The sequence below is a fragment of the Acytostelium subglobosum genome (assembly GCF_000787575.1).
Source record: "Acytostelium subglobosum LB1 DNA, scaffold: scaffold32, whole genome shotgun sequence".
Lineage (NCBI taxonomy): Eukaryota > Evosea > Eumycetozoa > Acytosteliales > Acytosteliaceae > Acytostelium > Acytostelium subglobosum.
This window is the reverse complement of record NW_012236501.1, coordinates 181976-206134: the sequence shown is the minus strand read 5'-3', so window position 1 is coordinate 206134 and position 24159 is coordinate 181976. Positions and strand designations below refer to the sequence as shown.

At 44.6% G+C, this 24159-nt stretch overlaps 14 protein-coding genes across 14 annotated transcripts; 11 read left to right on the top strand and 3 right to left on the bottom strand.

The window, feature by feature from the left end:
- Nucleotides 1-115: 115 nt before the first annotated feature.
- On the top strand, nucleotides 116-1483 carry SAMD00019534_113910 (hypothetical protein; the record flags this gene model as incomplete). Its single annotated transcript, XM_012893395.1, has 2 exons — nucleotides 116-1372; nucleotides 1448-1483. 2 exons carry the CDS (start codon nucleotides 116-118, stop codon nucleotides 1481-1483), a joined length of 1293 nt encoding a protein of 430 aa, XP_012748849.1.
- Nucleotides 1484-1608: 125 nt separating this feature from the next.
- Nucleotides 1609-5092, top strand: SAMD00019534_113900 (hypothetical protein; the record flags this gene model as incomplete). The annotated part of the gene is made up of 5 exons (XM_012893394.1): nucleotides 1609-2172; nucleotides 2228-2772; nucleotides 2848-3988; nucleotides 4070-4162; nucleotides 4238-5092. Coding segments are annotated over 5 exons (3198 nt in total), but the record flags the coding sequence as incomplete, so codon positions are not given.
- Nucleotides 5093-5868: 776 nt separating this feature from the next.
- SAMD00019534_113890 (hypothetical protein) lies at nucleotides 5869-6784 on the bottom strand (the record flags this gene model as incomplete). The annotated part of the gene is made up of 2 exons (XM_012893393.1): nucleotides 5869-6490; nucleotides 6585-6784. Coding segments are annotated over 2 exons (822 nt in total), but the record flags the coding sequence as incomplete, so codon positions are not given.
- Nucleotides 6785-7350: 566 nt separating this feature from the next.
- SAMD00019534_113880 (hypothetical protein) lies at nucleotides 7351-9408 on the top strand (the record flags this gene model as incomplete). The annotated part of the gene is made up of 3 exons (XM_012893392.1): nucleotides 7351-7773; nucleotides 7847-8152; nucleotides 8593-9408. Coding segments are annotated over 3 exons (1545 nt in total), but the record flags the coding sequence as incomplete, so codon positions are not given.
- A 61-nt stretch (nucleotides 9409-9469) lies between these two features.
- On the bottom strand, nucleotides 9470-10214 carry SAMD00019534_113870 (hypothetical protein; the record flags this gene model as incomplete). The annotated part of the gene is made up of 2 exons (XM_012893391.1): nucleotides 9470-9625; nucleotides 9702-10214. The coding sequence occupies 2 exons, from the start codon at nucleotides 10212-10214 to the stop codon at nucleotides 9470-9472; spliced, it is 669 nt and encodes a 222-aa protein (XP_012748845.1).
- Nucleotides 10215-10543: 329 nt separating this feature from the next.
- Nucleotides 10544-11734, bottom strand: SAMD00019534_113860 (hypothetical protein; the record flags this gene model as incomplete). The annotated part of the gene is made up of 3 exons (XM_012893390.1): nucleotides 10544-11205; nucleotides 11300-11435; nucleotides 11510-11734. Coding segments are annotated over 3 exons (1023 nt in total), but the record flags the coding sequence as incomplete, so codon positions are not given.
- A 723-nt stretch (nucleotides 11735-12457) lies between these two features.
- SAMD00019534_113850 (hypothetical protein) lies at nucleotides 12458-13084 on the top strand (the record flags this gene model as incomplete). Its single annotated transcript, XM_012893389.1, has 1 exon — nucleotides 12458-13084. The coding sequence occupies one exon, from the start codon at nucleotides 12458-12460 to the stop codon at nucleotides 13082-13084; it is 627 nt and encodes a 208-aa protein (XP_012748843.1).
- Nucleotides 13085-13467: 383 nt separating this feature from the next.
- SAMD00019534_113840 (hypothetical protein) lies at nucleotides 13468-13974 on the top strand (the record flags this gene model as incomplete). Its single annotated transcript, XM_012893388.1, has 1 exon — nucleotides 13468-13974. One exon carries the CDS (start codon nucleotides 13468-13470, stop codon nucleotides 13972-13974), a length of 507 nt encoding a protein of 168 aa, XP_012748842.1.
- Nucleotides 13975-14270: 296 nt separating this feature from the next.
- Nucleotides 14271-15214, top strand: SAMD00019534_113830 (hypothetical protein; the record flags this gene model as incomplete). The annotated part of the gene is made up of 2 exons (XM_012893387.1): nucleotides 14271-14638; nucleotides 14707-15214. The coding sequence occupies 2 exons, from the start codon at nucleotides 14271-14273 to the stop codon at nucleotides 15212-15214; spliced, it is 876 nt and encodes a 291-aa protein (XP_012748841.1).
- A 109-nt stretch (nucleotides 15215-15323) lies between these two features.
- Nucleotides 15324-15923, top strand: SAMD00019534_113820 (hypothetical protein; the record flags this gene model as incomplete). Its single annotated transcript, XM_012893386.1, has 1 exon — nucleotides 15324-15923. The coding sequence occupies one exon, from the start codon at nucleotides 15324-15326 to the stop codon at nucleotides 15921-15923; it is 600 nt and encodes a 199-aa protein (XP_012748840.1).
- A 408-nt stretch (nucleotides 15924-16331) lies between these two features.
- Nucleotides 16332-20733, top strand: SAMD00019534_113810 (hypothetical protein; the record flags this gene model as incomplete). Its single annotated transcript, XM_012893385.1, has 3 exons — nucleotides 16332-17970; nucleotides 18028-18283; nucleotides 18357-20733. The coding sequence occupies 3 exons, from the start codon at nucleotides 16332-16334 to the stop codon at nucleotides 20731-20733; spliced, it is 4272 nt and encodes a 1423-aa protein (XP_012748839.1).
- Nucleotides 20734-20836: 103 nt separating this feature from the next.
- On the top strand, nucleotides 20837-21385 carry SAMD00019534_113800 (hypothetical protein; the record flags this gene model as incomplete). The annotated part of the gene is made up of 1 exon (XM_012893384.1): nucleotides 20837-21385. One exon carries the CDS (start codon nucleotides 20837-20839, stop codon nucleotides 21383-21385), a length of 549 nt encoding a protein of 182 aa, XP_012748838.1.
- A 103-nt stretch (nucleotides 21386-21488) lies between these two features.
- Nucleotides 21489-22087, top strand: SAMD00019534_113790 (hypothetical protein; the record flags this gene model as incomplete). Its single annotated transcript, XM_012893383.1, has 2 exons — nucleotides 21489-21644; nucleotides 21710-22087. 2 exons carry the CDS (start codon nucleotides 21489-21491, stop codon nucleotides 22085-22087), a joined length of 534 nt encoding a protein of 177 aa, XP_012748837.1.
- Nucleotides 22088-22167: 80 nt separating this feature from the next.
- On the top strand, nucleotides 22168-24022 carry SAMD00019534_113780 (hypothetical protein; the record flags this gene model as incomplete). Its single annotated transcript, XM_012893382.1, has 2 exons — nucleotides 22168-22378; nucleotides 22551-24022. The coding sequence occupies 2 exons, from the start codon at nucleotides 22168-22170 to the stop codon at nucleotides 24020-24022; spliced, it is 1683 nt and encodes a 560-aa protein (XP_012748836.1).
- Between the last annotated feature and the right edge of the window lie 137 nt (nucleotides 24023-24159).

Here is a 24159-nt window from a genome sequence, read left to right as displayed (position 1 = left end):
TAAATCATATCAATCATTACATCAGACTTATGATGAGATCACCAATCACTTTGAACAACTGTTAAAGTTGATCATTGCTCAAGAACACCGTGTAAAGAAGCCAATTGATGAACAGATGGAGCATATTCAATCGACCATCAATGATATTATCAACGAGATCAAGGATACCAATAGGATGACCAACTTGGAGAAGCCTCAGTCCAACGATCACATGAACAATAATGAGGTGGACATGTCCCAGTTGGTCCAATCAATCATGTCATGTACATCGGTCCAACAGTTTATCAACAACAATACCAATGCATTGGATGTCAATGACATGACTGCCAAGATGAGTAGCTCGACACTAAGTGATGTTGACGTGCTGTCCATGATCAGTCGACACACTGATCACACCCGCGAGGTACCTTATGACGTTGATCTTCAAGTGCGTCGCATCGATACAGACATGGCCAAGCTCACGGACATCAAGAGGCAGATCGAGGAATGCTTTAAACTCACTATCGTGTCGTCCACCGAACTTGGTCAAGGCCCCGGCGAGTTTGATGGCTGCATCATGTCCGTGAGACTGGACGGCTGCTCATACTTGGAACTGGACGGTGCCAAGTGGACACAAATGAATGGAGCATTCGAGAGGCAACTTAGAGGCGTGTCAACGTCCGTGGTGTATGCACGTGGCAGTGTCTACGTGTTTGGTGGACTGGACGCCCCAACCAAATACACTCGCTACGCATTGGAGAACAAAAAGTGCATTCATGGAGACATCACTGGCATCAATGGTGGCGAGGGCATCGCGGCTTGTTATGATGGCGACAAGCTTATCTACCTTGTCGGTGGCTATGATGAGACCACCGACCGATACTTCAATCGAGTGGACACCTTCAACATTGAGACACAGCTGTTCCAGTGCGTTGGACACCTGCCAGTTAAACATGTGTTCATGGCACAAGCATACTTCCACAATGACCACCTCTTGGTCGTTGGCTCTGACATTGGAGTGGTCTCGTTGAATCCACAGACAGAGGTCTTTAGCCAGCTGGTCCCGCCACCCTCCAAGCCATACTTTGCCAGCTGCTTCGATGGCGAAGACAACATCTACATACTAAGCCATAGTCTGTTCACGAGGTACACGTTGTCAAGCAACAAGTCAACATCGCTGGCCAAGCTCAATGCAACAAGTGTATCGGCAATTGCACCATGTTATCCTATGCATTATGTGGAATCATATGGAATCATATACCTTGGTGGCAGGGGTAGGAACCATCGATATGCATTGAATGAAGGAAAATGGATAATGCTCAACGACAATGATCATGTACAAGACCGTGATTGCTTTGGTACATGTTTGATTAGCAAACAAAGACGTCGTTTGGTAAAGAGTAAGAGTACTCAAATGTGAAGTGATTAGTTAAATAATAAATGATCGTAGTGGATTCAAATACGTTAGGGCAAGGGCAAGGGCAAGGGCAAGGGCAAGGGTTAGGGCAAGGCAAGGGTTGGGGTTTGTTTCAAATCTCGCGCCTAAATTTTAATTTGAACTTTCAACTTCATCCAATCATTCATTCAAACAAATAATCATTCAGTTACGTCTTTCTAACGACTACATGTATAAATAGATACACAACATATATATATAATATAACATTGACAATGATGGATAATAGTTTTAATAATCCAAATATCACTGTTATACATCAACAGCAACAACAGCAACAGCAACAACAAGAAAAGAAGAGGACGATCACAACTTCAATCACATCAACGACTACAGGTTCAGCTCCGACTACAACTACATCATCATCAACATCATCATCAACATCATCAACAAGACATATGAATGGAACAAAGAAACCAGATCAACAACAACAACATGTTGGTGTAACAAAAGATAAAGAAAAGGAAAGGGACAAGGATCTGGATGATAGCATGTTGTCAGAGGAAGAGGAGATGAATGATACAATGTTCAACTTGTCACCACGTACATTGAGGAAGTTGAAGGAGCTCACATCACAGCCTGCCGAGTCCCAGCTACCATGGCTACAGAAACGCCAACACAAAGCAAACAAACGCAACATACCCGTTGCCAAGCTGCCCAACTGGGCTGCCTCACGTGCCTTCCAGAACAACGGATACCTCAGCAACAATGGATCACAATTCGAACAGAACAAGCCAGTATGTGTAACATTGATTGAATGAGTAATGCGCATACTCTAACACCGCATCACAGGGCAAGCATCAGACAACATCAAGTCCAGGTATCAATGCATTACCACCAACAGACATGGAACACTATTTGTTGGAGGATCTGCTTTATGTGATGGTGGGCATTGAGGGCACGCTGATATCAACGTCACAACGCCGAATCGAACAACAGATTGGAGACACGCACAGCACGCTGGTATCGTTCACAATCGAGCCAACGGTCGATCCGAGTGTCAGTCATGTGGTACAACGCATCCTGCCACTGGCCAGCTACTATGTCTACATTGCAGACTTTGTCAACTCGCGCCAGAACTTTGAGTGGGGCAAGGTCAATCAGGCGTTCTGCGAGGCGCTCTCACAGCTGCTGAAGGACTACCTCCAGATGATCACACAGCTCGAGGACCAGCTCAAGACCAGACAACTGACGCTACAACGCATGTGGTACTACATCCAGCCCACCTCCAAGATCTTTGAGATGCTCTACAAGCTCACATTCGAGGCGACCAAGTACAGCCTACACGGCGCACAGATACTCAATCTCCTCCTCAACAGTCTGGCAATCTTTGGAAGGTATGTGATCGAGTGATTGATTGAGTGATTGAGTGATTGAATGAGCGTGATCACTAACGCCCTGCCCATCCCCAGCGACCCAGCCTCAAAGGACTTGTATCACTTCTTGATTCAATACTCGTCGAGACCATTCTTGGAGATGTTGGAGTGCTGGCTGTACAAGGGCATTGTAGACGACCCTCATTGCGAGTTTATGATCGAGGAGAACATTGACTTGGTAAAGGAGAACATCAACAGAGACTACAATGACACGTATTGGGACAACAGGTACACGATACAAGAGTCGCAGGTGCCCAAGTTCCTCGAGAAGGATCGCAACAAGATCCTGCTGACGGGCAAGTACCTCAATGTGATCCGCGAATGCGGCCAGACACTGGTGTTCAATGGCGACGCCATCCAGTACTCGCCCAACGAGAAGCAGTACATCGAGAGGATCGACCGCGCCTACGACTTTGCCTCGTCCACGCTGCTCACGCTGATCAATGAGCGCCAGCTGATGGACCGTCTCAAGTCGCTCAAGTACTACTTCCTGCTGTGCAAGGGCGACTTCTTCTCGCACTTTATGGAGATCACGGCCGACGAGCTCAAGAAGCCGCTGTCTGAGATCAACGTGTTCAAGATGAACTCGCTTTTGCAGCTGTCACTGCGCACGTCCTCCATCTCGGAGAATGACTCCTTCAAGGACGACCTGGAATGCGAGTTCATGCCATTAACATTGCGCGAGCAATTGTTAAAGATCATTCATATTGATGATAAGAATGTAGTCATTGAGCAGCAGCAACAACAGAAGGGCAACAGCGCCAACACTAGCGCAACCAACACATCAACAATGTCAACGATATCAAACACACAACAATCATCATCGCCAGTTGCGCCACAGTCCAAGGAGTTGCTGGGCGTCGAGTCGCTGGCGTTCAGCTACAAGGTGAACTGGCCCCTATCATTGGTGATCAACAAGAAGTCTCTGGTGCGCTATCAGATCATATTTAGACATCTATTCCTGTGCAAGCATGTCGAGAAGTTGCTGGGCAACACATGGAACCAGCATCAAGAGTCTAGACGCTCGCATAGCCATCGTCCTGGCCTGGCCATGCTACTGTCCTACTCTCACTTTCTGCGCCACCGCATGATCCATTTCTTGCAGAACCTCGAGTACTACATGATGCTGGAAGTGTTGGAGCCCAATTGGATCAAAATGAGGAAGTCGATCAAGAGTGTAAGTTACAGTTTGAATGATTGATTGATGGGTGGACATGTGAACATGGACTAACATCACTTCCACAATTACACATCATAGTCCAAGACTGTGGACGAGGTGATCAAGGTGCACGATGACTTCCTCGAGACATGTTTGGCAGAGTGTATGCTCACCGACACGAGATTGGTTACAGTATGTAGTTGTGGACACGCTCCAAACGCACCATCATCATGGATACTAACTCATTGACTGACTCCACGAATATAGCTACTGATGAAGTTCATGTCTCTATGTATTATATTCTCCAAGTTCAACAGTGAGATGGTGTTTGAGGAGAACGAGATCAATGCCAGTGAAGCCGACAAGGTCAAGCGAACGATCGACAACTTTGAATCCAAGTTCCACAAGATATTGAAACTGTTGCTGAACACTCTAAAGTCATTCTCGACCATTGAGTCCAATCGCCATATGGTACATCTGATCAGACGACTGGACTACAACAACTACTACTCCACATACTTTGAACAGCAACAACAACAACAGATACAGCAACAACAACAACAACTACAACAGCAACAGCAACAGCAACAACTTCAACAACAAAGATTACAACAACAACAACAACAGCAACAACAACAGCAACAATATTATCAACAACAACAGCAACAACAACAACAACAGCAGCAACAGCAGTTGAGAAGTGTTGTACAGACTGGACAATCAGGTTTGGAGAGGAACTCGACAACAACAGGCCCCCAGCCACTATACACAAACAGGACACAGCAGCAGACAACCTCACCAAGCAAACAAATGACAATTGTCAACGGTATAACAAGGAGACAGAGCAGCAGTAGTGGTGGCAGCTCAAGGCTAACAACTGGCATCATTAGTGGCGGACTTCCTGTACAACAGCCATCTGGCATCAATCAAACAATGCCCACATATCGTCCATCAACAACTACAACCACCACAACAACAACTTCCACCTCCAACACAATCAACAACAACATCAACAACAATATCATGGGCATGTCCAATGACACGGCCACCTATCCACCTCGCTCCCCAAGTGCCAAAGACTTTACACAACGACTACTCGATATCAAACGTACCTACTCCAAGCAATAGGACGACGACAACGACGACGACGTCAATATACAATATACATTTAAAATGATATAATCAATGTTTATAACCTTTGACTATTGTTGTAGCTGTTGCTGTTTACAGCACTGCTTGGTTGTGGCTTGCTAAAGCTGTCCAAAGGCACTGGTTCATAACCAAGCTTCATTGGTGTTTGACCCTTGGCACGTGTGACCAAGTCACCTGCCACCTCTTTCGATGATTGATATCCATCTTGTAACCTGTCTCTGGCCATTGCACCATACTCCTTTGACACCATATATCCTCTATGTAAATGTGGTTGCATCGTATCATAAGCACCAGACAATGCACTCACTGAGCTACTATAAGCAGTGGATGCAGCTACATTCATTCAATCAAACAAATTAGTATGACAAGTCTGGTAGGCTGATGTACTTGGATACTTACACGTTTGTATCTTCTTCAATATACCATCTGGAATGAAGCTGGAAGTCAGTGAACAATCAAATAATCAATCAATCAACAAGGTACATACCGTCTCTCATTCTTTAATAATATTTAGTATTTATATAACAATCGGATTTAAATATAACTATAAAGTATACAACTTGTATTACTATTATTACAACATATATCTACACATCCATGTCTTGGAACAGACATCCAGTTTCCAGTTTGTCCACGAATCACATCCACATGCCAACCCTAACTGGGGTCGTGGTTGATGATGTGGATGTGTGTGTGTGTGAGTGTGTGTGCGAGGGTCGAGGGTAGGTCAATGGAGTCAATTAATTCCATTGGAAACATGATAGACAGAAGGATGGTGCCCTCCAATCGCAATGAATGAGTTGTGCTGTGACAGCATTGCCAGCGCCAGCAGGTACCATGAGTGGGATGAAGTGCTCCTCACGAGGATGTGCAAGTTGGAATGATGGTGCTGAACGGAACTTGAGAAGACGTTGTTGTCGATCCTCCCCATTTCCATCGGGTAGAGGAGCAGTCAATGTGGCTTGTATCCATGTCTCAAACTGTTTGATAGGGTGCTCATGCTGAGTCGCAGCACCACTGAACAACAGACGTAGATTGTGTAATGTACTGCCACTGCCAATGATCAACACTCCCTCATCTCTCAAGGGTTGTAACAATTGACCGACACGATAGTGTAGATCACCATCCAGATTGTGTTGCAGTGATAGTTGAACAATTGGTACATCAGCATTGGGATACATCATCTTTAGAATGGTCCATGCGCCATGATCCAATCCCTGCTTATCATCATGCTTCAAAGTGATATTACCATGTTTGAACAATCCATCCAATCTTGTTATGAGCTCCGGTGAAGTATTGGCAGTGTACTCCATCTGATACATCAACTCCTCAAACCCATAAAAGTCGTGAATAGGCTTAACATGTTTGCTACATTGATTGATTGATAGATTGATTGATCGATTGAATGAGTGAATGAGTGAGTTCGAGAACTAGTGAGGGTGAGTGAGCCATTCATACATACCCTGTTGTGATTGTGAACTCTTTGGCCTCCCAATGAGCAGAGACGATGAGGATTGCACGTGGCTTGGAATGAGCGGCGTTGGCTTGGTAGTTTGTCAGGAAGATTGTGGTCTTGTCCGTCTTGTCCAGGATCATATTGGGTGCACCATGATTGATGAATAATGTTGGAAATCTTTCGTTATGTATGGCCTCCATTGGATTGATAATACTAGTATTAATATAATAAAACGACACGTGATGCCACTTTATCTATCAGTCAGTTCTCTTTGTTCTCGATTTTGTTTGGTCTCTCCCTTTTTGAGGTCTTGTGTTGCAATGATTTTTTGATTGGTTCAAAATGTTCTGGAAGCACCTAATCCCCAGAACACCTTCAGGAATGTCCATCAACATTGCTTCGAGGGCACGCAACAGACATTCGGATCACCCAAGCAATCTGTTTGTCATTATTAACAACATACCTTATTTATTTAGTTCAATCAATAATAATAATTATAATTATTGATATATTTATTTGTTAATTGTGTTGAGGTTATAAACTTCTAGTTAAAATAGTTCTCATGAGAACTTTGATTGAGTTGGGTTGAGTTGAAGTCGAAGTTGTTGGGTCGTGTCTTGAAGACCCAAATAAGGTATCCAAATGGTCAACCAACCCAAGATTCAGATGTGGGCACTTGACTTTCATGAACTTGCATTACCCCCATGTCACTGACTCGAACAACACACTCTTCAATTACATCTTCACACGATTATGAACTAACATTGACTAAATGTTGACAATAACAACAAGAAGAGCATTATTATCTGTTAGACATATTTATAACAACATTAGAGCATATAGCAATAGTAGTAACATTAGTAATAATAATAATAATAAGATGCCAGGAAATGTACCAATAACAAAGAAGATTGATACTCTTCGACAGTTGATGAACAAGCATTCATACACTTGTTATGTGGTGCCAAGTGATGATGCTCATCAGAGTGAATATGTAACTGAGCATGATCAGCGTAGAGCATACATTAGTAACTTCACAGGTAGTGCTGGCACTGCTGTAATCACCACCGAACAATGCTATCTATGGACCGACGGTAGATATTGGCTTCAAGCATCACAACAGCTTGACCCATCATGGAAGGTCATGAAGGATCGTGTCGAAGGTGAGCCATCAATCGAGGAGTTTATATCAAAGGTATGTATACTTGTTTGATTGATTGATTGAATGAGCCAATGATACTTATACGTTCAATCGATTGATCAAATAGTCAATGCCTGCAACAACTATTGTTGGAATGGATAGCAGATTGATTTCAAAGGGTGCCTTTGAGAAGTTTAAGAAGACATTGGCAAAGGGACAGGAGGTTGTTACATCGGAGAACAACTTGATTGATCAGGTCAAGGAGGAGTTGAAGTCTTTGGAGCCAATGACCACTCAGCCAACTGATCCAATCTTCTTCCTGCCCGAGACATACTCTGGCAAGAGCAACACCGACAAGATCAAAGATGTCCAAGATCGCATGGCCAAAGAGAATGTTGACTACGTCGTCATCACTGCACTCGATGAGATTGCTTGTAAGTTGAGTTAATGATTGCGAGCGAAAGAACGAACGATTCTAACAATCATTCAATCATATTAGGGTTGTTCAACTTGAGAGGATCAGATGTATCTTATAACCCTGTATTCTTGTCGTACGCCATTGTTGGCAAATCATCAGCTCAATTGTTTGTCGAGGAGAGCAAGCTGTCGGCAGAGGTGAGGAAGAACCTTACTGGTATCCAAGTTGTGCCTTATGCCGACTTCTTCAAAACACTCAAGAGTTACTCAGACTCGAGGATTTGGTTGGACCCTAGAAGCAGCTTGGCTGTATTCAACTGCGTCAACAAGGACAACCTGTTTGAGCAGAGCAACCCAACACTGATGGCCAAGGCCATCAAGAACTCAACAGAGGCTGAGGGCTTCCGTCAGTGTCACATCCGCGATGGTGTGGCCCTGGTCCAGTTCCTCGCATGGATGGAGGAGGAGATGAACGTCAAGAACAACACTCAGCTGACCGAGTTCTCGGTGTCTGAAGTGCTCGAACAGTATCGCACCAAGCAGAAGGACTTTGTCAGTCTGTCATTCGCATCGATCTCCTCGATCGGCTCCAACGGCGCAATCATCCATTATAAGCCCGAGGAGGACACCTGCAAGAAGATCACCAAGGAGGTGTACCTGATCGACTCGGGCGGCCAGTACAAGGACGGCACCACCGACGTCACGAGAACCACTCACTACGGCACACCATCCCAACACGAGATCGACTGCTACACACGCGTACTCAAGGGACACATCCAGCTGTCGATCATCAAGTTCCCAGCAAAGGTCACTGGCAAGGACATTGATTGTGTGGCTCGCATTGCTTTGTGGCAGGCTGGATTGGACTATGCACACGGCACCGGCCATGGAGTTGGATCATTCCTGAACGTGCACGAGGGTCCACAAGGTATCTCGATGCGTCCAAACTCGACCATTCTCCATGCCAACATGACCATCACCAATGAGCCAGGTTACTACGAGGAGGGCAACTTTGGAATCAGGATTGAGAACATCATGCTCACGGTCCCCGTCGAGACACAGTTCAACAACAGCAAGTTCTTGGGATTCGAGTCGATCACAATGGTGCCCTACGAGCGCGACCTCATCAACGTGTCGATGTTGACCAACGATGAGTTGGCATTCGTCAATCACTACCACGAACAAGTACAGTCCAAGCTTGCGCCACACCTATCAAACGATCAACGTGCACTGGCCTACCTCCAGAAGAAGACAGCCAAGATTACTAGACAATAACAAACCATCCAGCAACTCTCATGTATTAGATATTAGACATTGGATATTGGATATTTGATTAGTTCATCCATTCAGTTGGAGTACCAGCATGCTCTGCTTTGATCTTTTGATTGTTGTATCCAAGACGCACGTTTGTTTGTGGGATGGTCACACCTCTGAACAGATTATTCAACTCATCATCATGATGCAAGGCACGGCCAATATGATTAGGAGTCTGATCACATGATTGGACATTGGGATTGAGTGAGTTAGAGATAAATTGATGATTGTTTGGGATATAAATGCCATACCAATCGTGTCTTTTTATCAACTTTGGCTTGCTCCAAGGACAGTCGAATGATAAGGTTCAGGAGGTAGTGAACCATGTTGGCGAGGTTGCGCGATACGTCTCGGCGCATGCGTGCGAACCACTTGGTTTGGCGACACATCTCTCGGAACTTTCTTTGTCTCTTGTTTGCCTCGATTGAGACAACGTTCACTTGCCTGATGGCATCCATCAATTGAATCTTCCTAGTCTTCAACTCGGAAAGATGAATGAGTGATGAATAGTATATGTCGCGACCTGATAGCAATTTCTTGCCTCTACTTTGAAGCATGTCTCTAGAGGTGACCAATACACGAACGGTTATATCACGCATTAGTGAGACCAATACGGCGACGGCATTAGCGGAAATTGTGAGATATGGGTGGGTCGTTGTTGTCTTGTCCTTGTCTTTGTTCTCCTGGAGCACCTCATTGATATACCTCCCTTGCCATTGGTTTGCCAACTCATTGGCTGTTAACTTTCTCTGCTTTCTTCTCATCTTGGATAGATGGACGTGTCAAGAAGTGGGACTGATTGATTGATTGATTGACAAGAATGAAAAGGACGCAAGGGCGCGCAATATGGCCCACAAAAGGACTCACGAGGCCTTGTTCCTGGTAATTTACAATTCTTTAATTAATTTAATTGGAAGCAGGTGAAGTAAGGTCCACCCAGAGTTCGTCTGGATGGTCGAGTGAATGCATTGATGTAGCTGGCGAATGATCATGTGTTGTCGTCTACCCCCTTGGAAGTGCGCGCGCACTGGTTATTGATCCAACACACACGCGTCAATGTAGAGGGATTCCTTCGAAGGCGCCAACCATCTTAATGAATGATCTCAATCTGAGTATACTTGTTGAGAGCACTGATCAGGAGGAAGAGGTCGTCCTCAATCTCCATGTCGTCCCACACCTTGCTAAAGAACTCGCCCGAACCGAGGAAGGCAAAGGTTGTGCGCATCTTCTGGATGTTGTGTGGTCGCAGGTATGGCGAGAACAGGATGACCGACTCGTGCTCGGCCGACTTGAACGCCTTGGTCACGTCGTCAAAGATGGGCTTGAGGTCGGCCGACTTCTTGACGCCGTAGAAGCGGAAGGCACGGTCCAGACTGTTGAACGCGTCACGCAGCGCCTTGTCCACCTTGGCCAAGTCCTGGATCTGGATGGTCTTGGAGTCGATCTGGTAGAAGATCTTGATGAGTATCTTGATGATGTTCTTCTCGGTCTCGTTGGCCTTCTCCTCGTTGGACACACGCTTGATGATCTTCCTCACTGAGCTGATTAGCTCGCGGCCCTCCTCTGGTATCATCTTCTTCAAACCGCTCTTTCCAACGCCTGATCCTGCGATCTTTCCAGAGATGTTCTTCTTTGCTCTAAACAGCACATCTGTCCTACCCTCTCTCTTTATCGATTCCTCTCTTGACAATACAGGTGCTCCACCATTCTTCTTTCCTTGACATGTCTTTACATGTTGTGTCCAATGATCGAACTCTATATTATTATGATTGATTGAGTTTATGAGTATGTCTGTTCTTTGCTTCGTTCATTCACCTCATTTGATCAATCATCAACATCATAATCATACCTTGTTGAGTATTTGCAGAGAAGTAGAACACTTTGCTTGAACTGTTGCGAATGGCAAAGGTGTAGGGTCTTGTATTGTTTGGTGGATTGAGGTCTATCTGTGCCAACTCAATATCTATACATTTAAAGTCGTCATCCTATCATGATTGGTTGATTGATTGTGTCAGTCAATCAATTCTATTCAATCAATCATTCAATCAAGTATACATACTTGTTCAGTTTGATATATATATAATGCACCTGGTACTAATCGAGCATATCTATTCTTATACTTTAGACTGTGAATATGTGACTTCTTTGCTGTGTCTAGAATACCCTCAAAGGCAACGATCGATGTTGCTGCTGCTGTTGTCATTTTACTTGTTGTAGATGATGTAGTTGTAGTAGTTGTAGATGTAGTAGATGTAGTTGATGTAGTTGAAGTAGGAGTGGACATTGTAATGTTTGGTTTGATTGATCGATCAAGAGAGTAGGCGTGTAGGAGTCTGTGTCGTTGTTGTTACTGTGTGTATGAGTGTCAGCTGCTATATTCATTCATTCATTATTCTTAGGCTAGACTTTAAAGACACAACCTCAACCCTCATCTCTAACTCACTCACTCACTATCACTCTGACGTCTCAGCACCAGATTATTAAACGCAGGTCCTTGCCATACCCCCACCTACAAGAAACCAACACCAAACACCACGATTGTCCTCTGTTTTCATGCGTCAAACGATGAGTAAGAATATGTGTGTGTGAGGCCGAAAAGGGGTATGAATGAGTTGATGGTCCATCTAAACAATGATGACAAAACACGGTCGACCGTGTATCGTTGTCTTTTCCTTCTATCAAAAGATGAGGCTAATTTTAACAACAAGTGTAGGTCCTATTTTGGGTCGACTTAAAATAGATGTAGATCCTTTTGTCGTGATCATTTATCGGAGTTATTGTATGTATAATACAAATAATGATACTTAGTTATATTTGGAATTATAATAAATATTTATTTGTTACTGAATAATAATGCAGTTGATTGACTTGATGAAGTGATCAGTCAACTTCTTGAATTATAAAATATCCCATAAATTAAGAGTTAGTGTGGTGGGGTGGAACAACCCCCTTTGGATGACCGATGATCACACAACAAACCAAATGAATGATCAAAAACAACAAAAACATGGACAACAATCATAATAATATATCAATACATAGAGTGTTGGGAGATGCCAAACTATGTGAAAAGATATTCGATCATGTTGGTGGTATCCATCGTAGATTGTTGGACAATAAGGTGATCAGATCAGTGATCAAGGGCAGACAACTATTGGACAAGGGCAATCTTAAACAGATGTTAAAGTACAATGCTAACGTCTCTTCGTCATACCCTCACAATGAATGTATTCTCGAGAGTGCGGTGGAGTTCAAGAATGAGCGAGCGTTCAAACATATGTTGACCAACTGCACCAACATGACTTTTTCCCAAGAGTACGATGATGAGGAGTTCATGGATGATTTGCGCACCTCAGTGATCAGGAGTGGCAACATCACTATGCTCCAGGCCTACTTGGACATCAGCCACCATCAACAGATGATCCACATCACATACGCCATGCTAATAATGGCAGTCAATCATTGCGACGAGCAATTCCTCAAACTTCTACTTCAACGCTCAATCGTCGGGAATCTAAACGATAGATTTGACAAGCCGGTGAGGCCTGATGTGGACATCAACATTCTGCACCTGATCAGTGATCACCTGGGTAATCAACTAATGTGGGAACCCATCTTGGAACACACTGTGTAGCACAACGAGGCCGAGATTGTACAGTTCCTCTTCGAACGCACCCCTGATATCATTACAAGGCTAGACGACAGTATATTCAAAAGAACATACGTGGATGTTTGTTGTTTGCGTGGTCACACTGATGTGTTCAAAGTGCTCTTTAAGCATATGACGCTGACCAGGTATAACTATTCAATCAATGCCAAACACGCGAGTATGATGGTCTCGTCTGGCCACACACAGCTAATCAAGTACATCTTGGAAGATGTCAATGGTGAGATCAAGATCGACTTGTGGTCATCCAACTCACTGCTTCAAGAAGCGCTGGTCAATGGCCATATGGACATGGCCGAACTACTCCTCGAACTCATCACCGGTCCCAATCCGGCACAGACAAGCGCAAGATGCAAGTTCAGAAGGTGGACGACATCCACGAGGACTTGGTGTCAACATCATTGATTGAACGATTGTCCAAACATCAAGGCGTTAAGTGTACAATCAATGTGGAGCAATTCAAAGTGGATGGAACTTTGACGAATGATCGAACACTCAAAGCCAAGTTGTGGTCAGCTATTGAGAACAATAACTTGGAGGCAGCAAAACACATCCTGTCACATTGCAAGGATCTTTGTATAACCACGTTTGTAACGCCGATCGATTCCCATATCTACAACATCTGGCACCACATGTCACCCGAGATGGGCATGCTGATCGCCACACATCCTGGCCAACCAAAGCCACTGAAGCTCAGCGCCAAAGACATGATTAACATGATGTTGGCCATTTGGAGGCCGGGCACACGCATGAACGAGGAGGTGGCCACTGCATTCGTCACCAACGGCTACTTTGACCTGTCGTCACCGTCTGATGAGCACAAACAAGCCAAGTCGATCTCGGCTGGCGTGTCATAGAAGTTCATGCAACTGGTCAATCAGTGCGAGGACCAAGCCGGCTTCACCAAGGCTCATCTCATCAGTGCCATTCAACATTCTTGTGTGGAGAACATCATCTATCTCAAGGACATCAAGGTGGGAGATAATTGGATGGCTGGCCGCGACGATGCAATTTCCATGGTCTTAGCAAATGGCTCATTCGCGACCGCACAAGCTGTGTTGGACAACCTTGATATTTGGTCCGCTGATGAATATTCATTACTTGCGCTTCAAAGAACACCAAGGAAGTGTTTGAGTTGGTGTACAACAAGCACATGGGCATCTTCAACAAGTCGATCACTGGGTCCCTCATCATCACTGCATGCAAATTGAACAAGCTACACATTCTAAAGATGCTCAATGATGGACCATCCACAACTGTCAGCCCTGCTGACCCTTCTCTGGCTCAGTACACTTGGAATCATATATCTCTTGCGGCAGAATCCAACTCATACGACGTGTTGGAGTATCTCTTGGACACCTGGACAGCATCACCATTCGTCAACACGACCAATACTCAACGTCTGCGCAATATCAACGAGGCACTACCCACTGCTCATTACCTTGGCTTTACGCGAGTCATTCGTCTATGTCAATCAATCATCAATCGCATCAAAAATAACAGTTCGAACAACAAGAAGAGGTATGCTATCAATCACACCATGGAACTATACCATCACTCACTCACACTCAATCAATCAAACAAATCAGGAAGAAATCAGAGACTGATGATGAGAGTACAGATATAATGATGGAGACAACATCAACATCATCTTCACGCTTGTCGACAGCATTCCAAATGGTGTTCAGAGATAGGAGACTGGGCATGATCATCATGAGGACCATTGGTGATGTGTACAGGAGGTTTGGTGTCAAAGATGACAAACTGATCAAAGGTGGTCAACTGTTGGCCAAGCATACTCTGGTCGACTATATCAAGTATGGCGCCATTGAGTGGTTCCTCAAGTCATACTATCCAGTTGCCAACATATACCCTGACAACACCAAGTTGCTCACAGCAGCACTCATTCGTGCCGACACTCAAGTTATGGACGTCCTCCTGGCCAACCCTTCGATGGGTATCATCTGCGACATCAGCTCCGCCATGGAAGATCCCTATAATTTCGGAGACGAAAAGAGCTTACTAGAGTCCATTGTGGAGCATCATTCAAACTGTCATCAGTCGGGATTGGAGCGCAGCATCGACAAAGATGACTGATGATCTGGTCCGATCTTTCATCAGTGGTTGGATTGCGTCTCGAGGCAAACAACTCCTGGATGATGATGTGATCCAGATTGTCAAGTGTGCAGCATTCACATCACTCTCAATGATCAAGTTGGTTCATGGTATCTTCACCACGACCAAGCATCGATTGTTGTTCATTCAAGCCATTGCCTTTTGTGCCAAACGAGGTGACTCTCAATCAATCCAATTCATGATTGATGTGATCAGAGAGGCATCGGGCGACACATCACTCAATCTCAAAGATATTGACTACGACAGGCTCAATGAAACAACAGATGTTGATACATTGGCAGTACTTGCGGACAATGGCATCATCGATTCCAACACGCATCAATCAAGATCAAACATCGTCAAAATATTGGACAACGCTTGCAACACTGGACATGTTGAGACCATTCGATTCATTGATCAACGATTCAACCAGAATGGTCCACACCCTGGCGGAAGGATGATGCTTGTACCAACATATCCAGCCATTGAGAAGGCAGTCATGTTGAACCATCATTCAGTGATCAAGTACCTCTTTGATCGCAAGTCAATATATTGGAGATCGATGGAACTACAACAAAGTCATCCACTCAATGCCATTCGATTGCTTAAACAACTTCAATACTATGCCTTCAATAATGGACACTTGAACATCATCAATGATTGCACCAAGCTGATCAATCAACTTGTGTGAGTGTGAATGAACTTCAAGCCCATAAATAAACATTATTCGTGTGATCAAATGTTTGGCACGTGACCTTCACTTCAAACTTGAGACTCGTTCATTCTTTCATTTATTCATTCACTATACAACTACAACATGGATAACAATAATAATAGACATAATATAGCGATACATAGAGTGTTGGGAGATGCTACACTGTTAGGCATGATACTCAAACATATCAGTGTCATCCATCGCAACATCATTAACCTTCACGTCAGTGCCGAGACTTACATATCAGTGATCAAGGGCAGACAACTATTGGACCAGGGCAGCTTTGATCAGATGTTACATTGCAATGCCACACAATACTTTATCGAAGCTTTTGATCGTGTTTCGGCATCATACCCTCACAACTTCTATTTATTCGAGACTGCAATGACGCTCAAGAATGAACGAGTGTTCAAACATCTGTTGACTTGCACCAATTTGACATTGCCTCAAGACTATGAGGACGAGGATTGCATGGATCTCTATCGCACCTGTGTGATAAAGAGTGGCAGCATCGTAATGCTTCAGGCCTACATTGACATCAACTATCATCATCAGTTGATCGACGTCACACTCGCAATGCTACTTATCGCCATCGATCACGGCGACGAACAATTCCTCAAACATCTACTACAACACTCAATATTGGACGATGAGGAAGGCGAGGATGAAAGTGAAGATGACTTGACCAACTTGTTGGTGAGACCTGGTGTGGACATCAACATTCTTCACCTGATCAGTGATCACCTGGGCAATCATGACCTGTGGAATGCCATCACGAGACACTCAGTATGCCACAACCAGGCCGAGAGTGTACAATACCTCTTGGATCACATGCCCGAGTCTATCACACAGCCCAAAGAGACACTGTTTGGATTCATATCTGATTGCTGTCAGCATGGAGGTAATGACGTTTTCAAAGTGCTCTTTGAGCGTTTGAAGCTGGTCAATTGTGGAGAAGCCATCTCCATTGATTATATCCAGGTGAGTTGGATGGTATGTAATGGTCGCACGCAACTCCTCAAGTACATCACGGATGAGCTCAAAGATCAGGTCAACATTGACTTGGCATCATCAAAAACACTGCTTGAAACAGCACTGATCGATGGTCATATGGACATGGCTGAGCATCTCCTCGAACTCATCACCAGATCTCGATCACACAAAGACCAGAAAAAGCGCATGATGGTTCAGACTGTGGGTGATATCAATGAGTACAAGGTGACCACATCATTGCTTGAGCGATTGTCCAAACATCAAGGAGTCAAGTGTACAATCAATATGGAGCAATTCAAAAAGAATGGAATGTTGACGAATGATCGAGCACTCAAAGACATGTTGAGGTCAGCGATTCGAAACAACAGCTTGGTGGCAGCCAAGCACATCCTACCACACTGCAAGAATCTTGATATCACCAAGTCGGACACGCCCAAGGACAACATATGGCTCAGAATGTCACCCGAGATGGGCATGTTGATCGCCTCACACAGCAATGATCATTCTCTCAAACTGAAGCCACTGATGCTCAGTCCCAAGGACCTCGAGAACATGATCACGGCCATTTGGAGTGAGGACAGCGGCATGAACGAGGAGGTGGCAACAGCATTCATCACCAACAATCACTTTGATATGAAGCAGTCCGAGGAACTGATGCGAGCCAAGTCGCTCTCGGCTGGCGTGTCATTAAAGTTCATGATACTGGTCAATCAGAGTAAGGGACCAGCCGACCTCAACCGCTCTCATCTCATCATGGCAATCGATCATTCATGTGTGGAGAACATCATATATCTCAAGAGTAGCGGTAAAGAGCCTGTTGGAGTTTTCCAGGAAGGACTCATTAAGGCTATTGAAGAGGGCTCATTGGCTGTAGTTCAGGCAATATTGGACACCTTTACACTCAAGGACAATGTTGAGGATTATTTATCGAGCGCCTCAAAGAACACCAAGGAGGTCTTTGAGTTGGTGTACCACAAGCTCATTGGCAATGCTGGGAAGTCGATCATCGAGACCCTCATATCACAGGCTTGTAAATTTAACAGGCTATATATTCTTATTATGGTCAATGATGGAACCATAAACAAAGATGCATCACTGACTGAGTACTCTATGGACAATATTAATGTGGCTGTGTTATACAACTCATACGACGTGTTGGAATACCTCTTGGACACATGGACAGCATCACCTTTCATCAACGGCATCACCAATACTCAACGTCTACGGATTGTCCTCTTGGTATTGAATTATGCTTATCGCTGTGGATATACGCGAGTCATTCATCTATGTCACTCAATCATCAATCGCGTCAACAACGACAACAGTTCGAACAACAAGAAGAGGTATGCTATCTCACTCACTCAATCACACCATAGAACTATTCCATCACTCACTCACACTAAAGCAATCAAACAGGAAACAACCAGAGGTTGATGAGAGTACAGATACAATGATGGAGACAAAATCAACATCATCATCACGTTTGTCGACAGCATTCCAAATGGTGTTCGGAGATAGAAGACTGGGCATGATCATCATGAGGACCACTGGTGATCTGTACAGGAGGTTTGGTGTCAAAGATGACAAACTGATCAAAGGTGGACAACTGTTGGCCAAGCATACTCTGGTCGACTATATCAAGTATGGCGCCATTGAGTGGTTCCTCAAGTCATACTATCCAGTTGCCAAAATATACCCTGACAACAACCAGTTGCTCACGGCAGCACTCATTCGTGCCGACACTCAAGTTATGGACGTCCTTTTGGCCAACCCCTCGATGAACATCGGCTTCCAATATATAAATGATTGGTCCATCCTACAGTCAATCGTGGAGCATCATTCACACTGTCATCAGGATGGATTGGAGCGCAGCATCGATGAGATGATGGTACTCAGTCAAAAGACAAAGTTCAAGTTTGAAGGCAAGCTCTTAGACACAGTCAACCACCCAGCACTCATGTACAAGTTGATAAAACTTAGCAGAGATAAAGTATACACCACGAAACATATGATCAAAGTGATGTTCAAACATTGGATCAGCGACAAGGAGGCCTTTGACCGAGCGCTTGGACCTTCCCTATTACCTTCACACGTCCAGCCCAGTGCACAGTATCAAGTCGATCAGTCCTGGTGTATATTCCAAATGAGTCATGTTCTCCAAGCACTCCTGGAGCTATGCGCAGCAGATGGTCAAGGCGTCGTACTCAATCACATTCTTGAGCGATTCCAAGATTTCATGCATCCATCCGTCCGTTGGTATGTGAATTACAACAAGATCTTTGGTTGTGCCGCGGTCAATGGCCATCTGGACATAGTCAAGCAACTGCATCAGTTCATAATCTCGCGAGATCGAACATTCGATCCCTGCCGATCAATCTCAGAAGTGTTGAAGAGGGGCCACGAGCAAGTGGTGGACTTCTTGCTCGGACTTCCATTGAAGAATGACCAAGACATGGATGAAGAAGAAGATGATGATCATGATGATGCGATCCTTCTTCAAGAACCGATCCAACCTGTGAGGGACATTCATCCAAGCATCTTGTCAATTGGATTGGTCCAGAAGTTGGTGGCACCACCCCATCAATTTAAATGCTCGTTCGATCGTGTGATGGCACGTGCCATACTCAATCAAGACAAGGCCACTATCACCTTTTTGGAGGAACAAAGGGATGAACACCAGTTCATTACCAACTATAACTTGGCACTAGGTGCCGCAGCAACGATTGGCGATGTGGAGACGGCCGAGATGATTCTACAGACGCACCAGTACTGCATCCCACCCGAGTATGTCGATAGGGACTTCAACATATATGATGAGGATCATTATTCAGAGGACGGCAAAGACCTGGGCTTTGAGTTCAACATCGAGGATGAGACTAAAAAGAGCATTGTCCTTAGATTGGAGAGATACAGAGTGAGCGCCATCAAGTGGTCACTGATCGAGCCTGCCGTGGGCATGGTGATTGCCAAATATCTTGCCAGCGACCACATCAACTTTGCATTCAAACATCTCAGCTTTGTCATTGCTGCGTCCACATTACCTCTGACCAAGATGACCGACGAAGTGGTCCAAGCCTTCATCAATGGTTGGATTGCGGGACTAGGCAAACGATTCGAGGATGATGATGTGGTCAAGATTGTCAAGTGTGCAGCATCCTACTCCCTCTCAATGATCAAGTTGGTTCATGGTATCTTCACCTCGACCAATCATCGATTGTTGTTCATTCGAGCCATACCACAATGTGCCAAACGAGGTGATGCTCAATCAATCCAATACATTCTTGATGTATTCAGGCAGCAAGAAACCAACGACGACGAAGACACATCAATCGATCTAGATGATATTGACTACAACAGGCTAAAGGAAACCACAGATGTTGATTCATTGGCAGTACTCGCGGACATTGGCATCATCGATTCCAACACGCATCAATCAAGATCACATCTCATCAATATTTTGGACAACGCTTGCAACACTGGACATGTTGAGACCATTCGATTCATTGATCAACGATTCAACAACATTAGCAATACCAGTTCTTCAGACGCCGGACAATCAATAATAGTTGTGCCAACAATTCGAGTCATTGAGGAGGCGGCAAAGATGAACCATCATTCAGTGATCACGTACCTCTTTGATCGCTCTTCAGCATTCTGGAGATCAATGGAACAACAACACAATCATCCACTCAATGCCATTCGATTGCTTAAGCAACTGCGATTCAATGCCTTCAACGATGGACACATGAACATCATCAATCATTGCACCAAGCTGATCAATCAACTTGTTTGAGTGAGTGTGTTTGAGCAAACCCATAAATAAACATTATTCTTTTGATCAAGTTCTTGAACTTGATCACTCATTCATACATTAATCATTCATTCACTTACAAGTCATGTACAACAACAACATACATAATATTGCAATACATACAGTGTTTAGAGATGTAATACTTTGTCGCAAGATACTCAATCATGTCAGTGAGATCAATCGCAACATCATTCAAGACCAAGACAATAAGGAGATATACAAATCAGTGATCAAGGGCAAACAACTGTTGGACAATGGTATCCTTGATCAGATGTTAAGATACAACGCCACACAATACTTTATCGACGAGTTTGATCATGTCTCGTCGTCACACTACCCAAATGGATATCCTCAGAATGACCATCTCCTCGCATGTGCGGCGATCTTCAACAATGAACGAGTGTTCAAACATCTGTTGACATGCACCAACATGACATTTCCATCAGAGTACTCTGAGGAGCTCGGGCATATCTTGGATTACATGCGTTCCTGTGTGATCAAGAGTGGCAGCATTATAATGCTTCAGGCCTACCTCGACATCAGCCAACATCAACAGATGATCGACATCTCATTCGGCACGCTACTGATGGTCAATCATGGTGGCGCAGATGTTACTTCAACGTTCATCGGTTGAAGAATATCGTCATGAAGACTTGTCCAAGTTGTTGGTGCGGCCAGATGTGGACATCAACATTCTTCGTCTGATCACTGATCATCTGTGCAATCTTAATCTCTGGATGGTGATCACCAAACACTCTGTGCGTCACGACAAGGTCGAGAATGTACAGTACCTCTTGGATCACAATGCAGGGTCTATGGCAGGGAATCCCAGACTCACATTGAGTATCCTCATTAGATTTTGCTTCGATTATGGATCGGTTGAGGTGTTCAAGGTACTATTTGAGCGTTATAAGGTGGCCATGTATAGAAGTGACCACTTGACAATCGCTTCCAAAAGGATAGTCTTCTGATCTCAGCTGGTCACACACATCTGATCAAGTACATCACGGAGGAGCTCAAAGATGATATCAATATCAGCATTGACTTGGAGTCATCCGACTCTCTGCTTCAAACTGCATTGGTCAATGGGCATATGGACATGGCCGAGCATCTCCTAGAACTCATCACCCGATCTCAATCCGGCAAAGATAAGCGCAGGATGCAGGATCAGCTGGTGGATGACATCCACAAGGACTTGAAGTCAACATCATTGATTGAGCGATTGTCCAAACATCAAGGTGTCAGGTGTATGATCAATGTGAAGCCATTCAAACGCCAACCGAAGCCATTGGTCACCGATGTACCGGACCCCAGAGTGGGTGGCACACATATATAACGATGATCGATGATAGTGATGGAGTCAACAACAACAACAACAACAGTAGTACCAGTGCAACTACTCAGTCCAATTACAATATGTACGACATTTTGAAGTTGGTTGAATCAAACTCATATGACGAGTTGGAGTATCTCTTGGACACATGGACAGCTTCGCCATTCGTCAAAACCACCATTACTCAACGTCTACGCACAGTCAAAAGTGTACTGGACAGTGCTAACTTTGATGGAAAGACGCGAATCATCATCTTTGTCACTCAATCATCAACAAAATCAACAACAGTTCGAGGTAAGTCAAACCAATCATGCAATGGAATAGTTCCTTCCCCCCCACGCTCAATCAATCACCAATCATACTTATTCAATGATTCGATCCAACAATCTCAGGAAACAAGAGGAGGAGAGTTCCATCGCAGTGAGGATGGATACGACACCAACATACGCATCACGCATGTCAAAAGCATTCCACTTGGTGTTCAAAGATAGGAGACTGGGCATGATCATCATGAAGACGATTGGTGATGTGTACAGGAGGTTTGGTGTCAACGATGACCAACTGATCAAAGGTGGAGAACTTCTGGCCAATCATTCACTGGTCGACTATATCAAGTATGGTGCCATTGAATGGTTCCTCAAGTCATACTACCCAGTTGCCAACATATACCCTGACAACACCAAGTTGCTCACAGCAGCACTCATTCGTGCCGACACCCAAGTTATGGACGCCCCCCTGGCCAACCCCTCTATGAATATCCTTCATCATGAGTATGATTCCATCCTACAATCAATCGTGGAGCATCATTCACACTGTCATCAGGATGGATGGGAGCGCAGCATCGATGAGATGCTGACACTCAATCAAATGTCAAAGTACAAGGTTGATGGTTTGATTTTTCCCAAGGTCAACCATCCAGCGCTCATGTACAAGTTGATCACGATCAGCAAAGATGTCTACCCAACGCAACACATCAAAGTGATGTTCAAGCATTGGATCAGCGACAAGGAGGCCTTTGATCGAGCTCTTGGACCTGGCCCATTGCCCTCACTCGAATCACACGTCCAGCCCAGTACCCAATATCATGTGGACCCGGCCACTTGCAAGTTCCTAATGAAGGATGTGATGAAATCACTCCTGATGCAATGTGCAGAGAATGGCAAGATCGACGTGTTCGATCACATTATCGATCGCCTCGAAGTCTTGTCATTTTTCGACATCCGGGATTTCAACTTGGCCTTCCGTATTGCCGCGACCAATGGCCATCTTGACTTTGTCAAACGGCTCCATGAGATCATTGTCTACCATGACGCTGGCCCAAGATACTTCCATTTCTACCCGATCTCTGACGTGTTGAAAAAGGGCCACGAGCATGTGGCCGACTTCCTGCTCGGACTCCCATTGGACAACAATGATGGCGACGACTATGACATGGACAGTGATGGCGACGACTACGACATGGACAGTAATGATGATGAGGATGATTATGATAATTATGAATTATCGATCGGACCTGTGATTGACATCCATCCAAGCATACTGTCGATTGGTTTGATACAGAGGTTGTTGGCACTTCATCAAATCAGGTTCAACTCCAGCACTTTGCTGGCGCATGCCATACTCAATCAAGACAAGGCTATCATCAACTTGTTGGAGCGATCATCTTATTCAAACAGGTTCAAATCAGACTATCACTTCGCACTGGGCGCCGCCGCGATCACTGGTGATGTTGAGATGGCCGAGATGATCATTCAAGAGCACCCTGATGAGTGCATCCCGCCAGAGTACGTGGACAAGGATTTCAAGATATATCGTCAAGATCATGAAGAGGACAGTGACGATGACGATGAAGACGATGAGGATGGAAACCTAGTCTTTGAGTTCTACCCCGAGGAGTCAACAACAAAGTTATCCAGTCAATGCCATTCGATTGCTTAAACAACTTCGATTCAATGCCTTCAACGATGGACACATGAACATCATCAACCTGTGCACCAAGCTGATCAATCAACTTGTGTAGGTGACCCATAAATAAACACAATATGAGTTGAGTGTGTGGTCGTGTGTGTCGCGAC